Source organism: Dasypus novemcinctus, chromosome 17, assembly GCF_030445035.2.
Source record: "Dasypus novemcinctus isolate mDasNov1 chromosome 17, mDasNov1.1.hap2, whole genome shotgun sequence".
NCBI classification, from domain to species: domain Eukaryota; kingdom Metazoa; phylum Chordata; class Mammalia; order Cingulata; family Dasypodidae; genus Dasypus; species Dasypus novemcinctus.
Window position 1 is genome coordinate 88,228,713 of NC_080689.1, and position 7,599 is coordinate 88,236,311.

The following is a 7,599-nucleotide window of genomic DNA, read 5'->3' on the forward strand; positions in this document are numbered from 1 at the left end:
TTTGAATGTGTGTAAGAATGGGAAGGAAATTATATTGCACGGATGCAGGAAACCTATCAATTAAGTAGCAGAAATTCGAGCAAAATAAGCAAACTTAAGAATGTATATTAGATGCAACTTCATGGAAGAGGAGAAAAAAATACATGGGTGTAAAGAGCAAACCTGAATTAATTATTAACATTTGTAAACACAGATACTTGGTGTTCTATGCACAGGGTGGAATGTAGATGTAAAGGAATGCCTTCCCTGATGATGTGGGCGTCTGCAGTACTACTCCTCAATGCTGGGAGGGGACCCGCTCCTAAGGTAAAGTGCTCATAAGGAGACAAACTACAGGAAATGAACTTATTAATTAGAATTAGAACAATACATGCCTTAGGACATTCCCCATCAAGGAAAACCTCTTAGGAACTTTTGAAAAAGTCTGCAAGAAAAGTTATACTCATGATAGTGAAAGAATTTTTTACCCATACAATTGTTAAAGTGTCCTAAATTTTCTCTTACCTCTGACTGTTCGTGTAGAGGGTTGATCCTGAAATGGACCAGGTTCACATGGCCCTACCTTTCCTGAATAACAGCTTAGCTCAGAGGAGGAAATCTCATAGAGCAGGTTAGAAATGGCTGCAGAAATGTTACTTGTTTATTGTATAACCTCCCAGTAAAACGAATCATTCTACTTGTTCATAATCTAATGTCCTATGCCTAGAAGTGTTCATGATATTGTCATTTGCATAATTCTTAAAGTATTAATCTTGGGTAGGAATAAATGAAGAAATGCTCTATCAGACCTTGGGAGCAGAAGCCATTTTACCTATGACCACTAGGTGGAGGTGTTACACTTCAGGTCTCCAAATCACTAGTGATTTTAGAAAGTGGTTGACTTAAATGATAGTCCTCTCCCTGGTTGTTGTTATGGGGGGAGGAGTGGGGTGAGGGGAAGAGGGGTATATGGGGACCTCATATTTTTTGGAATATAACATTAAAAAATAAATAAAGACAAAAAAATGATAGTCCTAAGGGTGAATTACAAGTATTGGGTGACTTATTTTTGGGAGTAATACTGTATTAAGGGCAATACAGAGGATAGTTTTGGATATATTAAGTGAGGTTCCTTTGGGATGTTGAAGAGGAGCTTCAAATATCTGTTTAAAATTAAGAATAGACTGAGATAGATACAGAACACGTGCACTACATCTTAATCTATCCAATGATATGAACATATTCCATCTAGGTTTTGGCACCATATTTATAACATTTAATTAATTTATGATATTACACTTACAGATGTGTATATTTTATTGCAAATTCCTTTTGTTTTCAAGATGAGTGCAGTTGATTTGAAAGAGTAAAATTGTTGATAAAATATTTCATTTTCCTAATTGTGCTAAATATTGTTGAAAATTTTGGTTGTTAAGTTGATTTCTCACCATTTGCCAGAGTGTAGTTACATTTCCTGTGGTCATGATATTTTTATCCCCTTCCATTATTTATCTTTACAACTAACTGCACAGGTATATTTGACTTTATATTCCCCATTCATTTGCATAGACTCCTCTGGGACTTGGTTGTCTGCTCAGAGCACTATTAATGCAGTTTCCGTGGAGATGAGGCCTAAGTGCATCAGAGAAGTGAGCAAGATGATGTCACATTCCCAACTGCTCATCCTGCTGGTGCTCTGGGCCTCAGGTGAGAGGTTTAGAAGAGTATTATCTTTATAAAACTGGAGAATGGTTTTAACATGCAGAGTGAGCAAACCATTTCATCTAAAGCAGATCTGAATATATATGATAAAAAAGAAAACCTACCTTTAGATATATATTTTTTCTACATTTGTGACTTAATGCATGATCAATGCTCTTTTCTGGTTGCAGGTGTCAGTGGGGACATCGTGATGACCCAGTCTCCAGGCTCTGTGGCTGCATCTGTAGGAGAGACCATCACCCTCAAGTGCAAGGCCAGTCAGAGTGTTAGCAGCTACTTACATTGGTACCACCAGAAACCAGGACAGGCTCCTAAACTGCTCATCTATAAGATATCCAACCGGCCATCTGGGGTCCCTGATAGATTCAGTGGCAGTGGGTCTGGGACAGATTTCACTCTCACCATCAGCAGATTCCAGCCTGAAGATCTGGGAGATTATTATTGTCAGCAAAGTAACAGCTATCCTCCCACAGTGCTTCAGCCTCGAACACAAACCTTCTCCCCAGGGGTGTAGGGCAGTGGGTCTTGGAGCACCAGCTGCTTCCTCTTCAAATTAAATATATTTGCTTCCTCCATCAGACTGAGAAACCACATCCTTCAGGGGACTTTACCATTGAAATTTTTTTCTCTTAGCCAGTTCAAGTCACAGGGTGAATTGACACTCTAGGCTGGGGTCTTTTAAACTTTATAACCTGATGGATTGATTCTCTATTCATTGTACCTCCTTAATGTTTAAAAATTTATCATCTTCTTTCCTTATCCCTTCCATCTTCTTCTTTCTCCCCCATCTTCCCCCAACTCTGGTCCTTCCCAAGATTAAATCCTTGATCCTTCATAAGCAAAACTTCCACTGTGGAAGGTCATTATCCTCCCTTACGCTTTCCTTTCCTGGACCCATTGCCATCCAAGCCTTTCTTTTCAGTGCCACAAAAGATGACTTGATTTGCTACTGTACCTTCTTTTTATAATTTAGATAACTATTTTCATTTCTTATTGCCATCAAATAGTAATTGTGAGTTCCTTAATATGCTATACTCATTGAAGAATGCTTAGGTTATAAGGGATGATGCTCAGCCAAAGACATATGTTGATTGCAGTTTGGGTATAAAATTTTCCAGTAAGTTTCATATTCTTTGACTGTCACCCTATTTCTATAGTTCTCTTTTAAAATGTGAACCATATAACTTGCCAAAAATTGAATGTTTTCCATATTGTTATATGGTCTGTGTTTACTTCATCTTGTTCCAATAAATTTGAAATGACACATGTATAATTTTAGTCTTTACAACTTTAATTAATGTTGCATTTTCCATCTGTTTAAAAAGGAAAAATACTGCAAATAGAATATATGTATATTTGATGGTGTGAAGCAGTATGGACCTCAGTAAAGGAGGATCTTAAGGGGAATCTATTCTGTGGTTGTAACCTATTGTAGGTGGAAAGCCTGGCTAACTAGAATAGTCTACATCCAAATATTTATAGAATAACTGAAAATCTGCCTACTTTTGTAAAGCCCTATATCTTTTCTCCATCTCTTTCAGCTATTCTCATTTTTTCATGGCAACTCTAATTCTTCAACTTTAACCTTCTAGAAATGTGTGACAACTTTCCTCCTGAACTCTTTCACCAATTGTCAACTTTTTCTCTTACCTTCCTTTGGCACTGAAGAAATTCATGGTTAAGTCTACTTAACCTGAACACTTTGGATAAACTTTATTTATTCATTTATTTATTAATTTATTTTTAAAATTTATTTTTTATTTTTATTTTTTATTTATTTATTTTTTGGGGGTACCAAATAACTTTATTTGAAGGAATGGTACCAATGAAAGATGTTGATACAACTTACAGAAAAGGTAAACCCAACACACATGCACTACTACCCTGTGGCTCTGGGGAAGCCAACATAAGGTTTAGCTCTCATCACTGCTTCCCAGAGTGTGCTTGTCAAAGAGATACTCTGCCAAGCCAGAATCCGGGGCCCCATCTTGCACAGGTTGGTTATGTAGTCACTCAGTTCTTTGATGAACTTCACCTGCTCATTCACATAGCGGGTCTCAATGAAGTCACACAAACGGGGGTCGTTTTTGTCAGTAGCCAGTTTGTGCAGTTCCAGTAGCGACTGATTCACCCTATTTTCCCAAGTGTAATGCACACTCCATTGCATTCAATCCGCTCTCCCAGTCATCTCGTTGTAGTTTCTTGATATCCTGAAGGAAGATTCGGCTGACTCGTTGGTTCTGCAGCTTCATAAGTTTCTCAGCATGTTCCCTCTCCTCATGAGATTGGTGAAGAAACTATTTGGCAAAGTTCTTCAAAACCACATCATCATGGTCAAAATAGTAAGACATCAACAGGTAGACGTAAGAGGCATAGAGTTCCAGGTTGATCTGGCAGTTGATGGCGGCCTCTGAGTCCTGGTTGTAATTCTGGCGCACCTGCAACAGGGATGTGGTTGTCATGATGGGTGGTTGAGAAGTGGTGGCTACGTGACACTGGATGGATGGAAGCAAGCAGCTGGGGGTGGCTGGCCAACAGGGGTGAGCGCCGGTTCCACTCAAGCACTGTTGAAGCAGGAAACCGCGGGGACTCTCGGTGAAGACGTCTATTTTTAAAATTTATTACGCTGCTCTCACCCCCCCTCCCTTGTCTGCTCTCTGCATACATTTGCTGTGTATTCTTCTGTGTCTGCTTGTATTCTTATCCGTGGCACCAGGAATCTGTCTCTTTTTGTTGCATCACCTTGCTGAGTCAGCTCTCTGTGTGTGCATTGCCACTCCTGGGCAGGCTGTGCTGTTTTTGCATGGGTGGCTCTTTTCAGGATGCACTCCTTGTGCATTGGGTTCCCCTACATGGTGGACACCCCTGCATGGCTTGATGCTCCTTTTGCCCATCAGCACTGCACATGGTCCAGCTCACCCCGTGGGCCTGGGGGCCCTGGGTTTGATCCCTGCACCTCCTAAGTGGTAGGAAGGTACTCTTGTCATTTGAGCCACATCTGCTTCCCTGGATAAACTTTAATTAACACATTATTCTCAGTGTGCTAGTGGAAATACTCTGGATATTCTAGTATTATTTCTGAAATTTCATCATATGTTGGTGGATGAAATTTAGTTGTACCAAATGTCTCATAAAACCAGAGGCAAACACACCAAACTCTCTGACATACCTAACTGTTCTTAGTCTTAGTAATAAGAGGTATTTTATTCATTGAATCCACATCATGCATTCAATCAAGAAACATTTATTAAGTGGTTCCTCTCTCAGTTGCAAAGATCCCTCCTATCATTGTAGTTGATGAGGAAAAAACACATGAAAAATATACACTGTGCCATTTTTTAGTGCTAGGTTAAAAAATAAATCAGGTCTGGGGAGGAGACTGTGGCTTAGAATGAATAGCAATTTAAAAGATGAAAATGTATCAGTTAGCCAATGTCACATAAGATATCATGTCCAAAACAAGTATCATAAAGCGTTAGCTGGTGAGTTTTTGGTGAGCTGTGCAGTCTGTTCATATGAGGCCTCACTGGCTCATCTGGGCCTACTCTTGGTGTGTAGTTATCTGCCAGGTCCCCTGAGGTCTGTGTGTTCTAGGCTCAATTGTCTTTGATCTCCTTCATGTGTCCCTTAGCTGGCCATCAGCCTGACTTTGAGTTGACTACACCACATGTCTTTTACAACCTGGCAGACTAATTCTAGATTATTCTGATGGCTATTTTCATGCTCCACAAGATGAAATGAAAGCCCATTTCAGAATGTTTTATTCCGTGATGTATCAACTACCTCTTCCCTGTGCCTCCTTTATTTAAACTTTCCTATTTTCACTCCTTCTCATTCTCCTTCCCTTCCTCTGGTCCCTGTTATTGTCTTCCAAATATGATATAAAGATATAATCCTGGCCACACTGGTTCAGACTCTCCTCTGCAGGTCTTGTGTCACTCTCCCTCCTTATCTACTGGACCCTCTTTCAGGGCAGGCCCTTCTGCTCAGCATCTCCTGATTGTATTTTACAGGTCTAGTTCGATGTCTTTATCCTTTATTCCTTCTCATTTGAAAATAAAGAAAATTATCTCTCTCTGTCATTCTTTTCCTATTAATGGCCATTCCCCTTTATACTAATCCTGATTATAAATAAATGCAAATCTCCCCATGATCCTTTCCCTTCAAGTATCAATTTAGTTATTTTTTGTACATCTTTGACACTTTCTGCCTATGTGATCTCAATTAAATTACTTAAACTCTCAGTGTGAAGGTTTTTCTCAGATATAAAATATATATTATAATTGTCCCTGTTTTGTGAGGATGTTGTGAGGCAACACATAACAGTCTATGAGCCAAACCTAATACAAAAAAAATCCTTGTTTCCAATGATTAATAATCTTTTCATATCTCTTTTTAAAATCCCACAATTGTTCATCAATTATTCATGATTAAATTAGCTTTCTGTGGTTGCTTCAACAAATTGAAAAGAAATGCGATAACTCACTATAATAGAATTCAAATGACTCATAGTTTTGGGAGCTGGTAAATTGAAATCAGTATCTCAAGGCTGGAATCAAAGATTTTAAAGGCCACACTTCTGGAAGCTCTTCAGTAGCATATATTCCATTTCTCTACCAGCCCGTGGTGGCTGCCAGAATTTTTTGTTTTGGGACTTCATTACTCCAGCTTTCAAGTCCAGCATCTTCAAATTACTCTATGCTTTTTTCTCTCTTGCACTTTTGTTTGTCTGTCAAATTATCCTGCATCTCTTTTATAGGAATACATGAGATTGCATTTTTGCCTAACCTGAAATCCCAGGATAATCTCTCCATCTCAGATTAAACAAAGTACGATGAATATTTCATATGAGGTAACATGCATGGGCACCAGGATTTAAGACAAGGTATTTTCAGGTGGGTATTCAGTGTATAGTGTGTTTCTTTCAACCCCAATGATCTCACATGCAAAATACCTTGTCCTCATCCCAACATGCCCAAATATCTAAACAAATTATAGCCTCAACTCACTTCCCAAAACTCATCTAAACAGTCACAAGTCACCATCTAAATCATCTAAATTAGGTAAATTAGGTTATTTATTACATTCTCAGCAGGAACCAATCTGGGATAAAATCATTTCTCTCTGTAGACCAGCAAGTAGAAAAGAATTTTACTGATTCCAAAATACCCTGGTGGGGCAGGCGTAGTATAAATGTTGCAGACATCTTAATTCCAAAAGGGAGAGGATGAAGAGAAGAAAGGAAGCACAACTCCCAAGTAATTTTGAAATCTTGAAGTTCTGTTAGGTTCATTGCCTGGAGTCATCTCTATGACCTACATATTGTCCCTGGTGACATGTCTCTGTCATCTGGAACTTGGGCTTTGTTTTCTGCACCCAGGTCTCTGGCCTCTGAGCCCATGTTTGTTATAACTCTCCCTGAAGAGCTGGCCTCTGTCTTATCTGTTGAGATTGAATTATAAACACATTCTTAATCATTGTCAGTATTCCTGTCTGTGTGGGCACATTGTAGATAGGACCTGGAATATGTTATTTGAGGTAAGGTGTGGCCCATCTAATTGAAAGGAGCCTTAACCCAGATACTTAGATCCTGTTAATAAGCATGATAAAGGCATTCAAAGATATAGAAGCCACAGGGAGGAGCCAGAAGATAGAAGTCAACAGAAACCAGAAGAGAAAGGAGAGGACATTGCTATGAAAGCAAGGCAGGGATAGTAGCCAAGAAACCTCAAGGATCTCTGGTAGCCAGCACTGGAATGTTACAGAGTTTGGGGAGAAAGCATTGCCTTGCTCCTTTCTCAGTAGTGGCTTCTCCTAACCAAAAAACATGAGCCTATAAATTCCCAGTTTTCAAGCCATCCCATTCTTTACTACCTAAGATAGCTGCCTGGCAAAGTA

General features: G+C 39.2%; 1 pseudogene and 1 gene segment (V, D, J or C); one reads left to right on the top strand and one right to left on the bottom strand.

Annotated features, from left to right (window-relative positions):
• Positions 1–1,604: 1,604 nt before the first annotated feature.
• On the top strand, positions 1,605–2,215 carry LOC105747196 (immunoglobulin kappa variable 1-39-like). The segment is given in 2 exon segments: positions 1,605–1,686; positions 1,872–2,215. Coding segments are annotated over 2 exon segments (426 nt in total).
• A 1,322-nt stretch (positions 2,216–3,537) lies between these two features.
• LOC101411827 (ferritin heavy chain pseudogene) lies at positions 3,538–4,163 on the bottom strand (annotated as a pseudogene).
• Between the last annotated feature and the right edge of the window lie 3,436 nt (positions 4,164–7,599).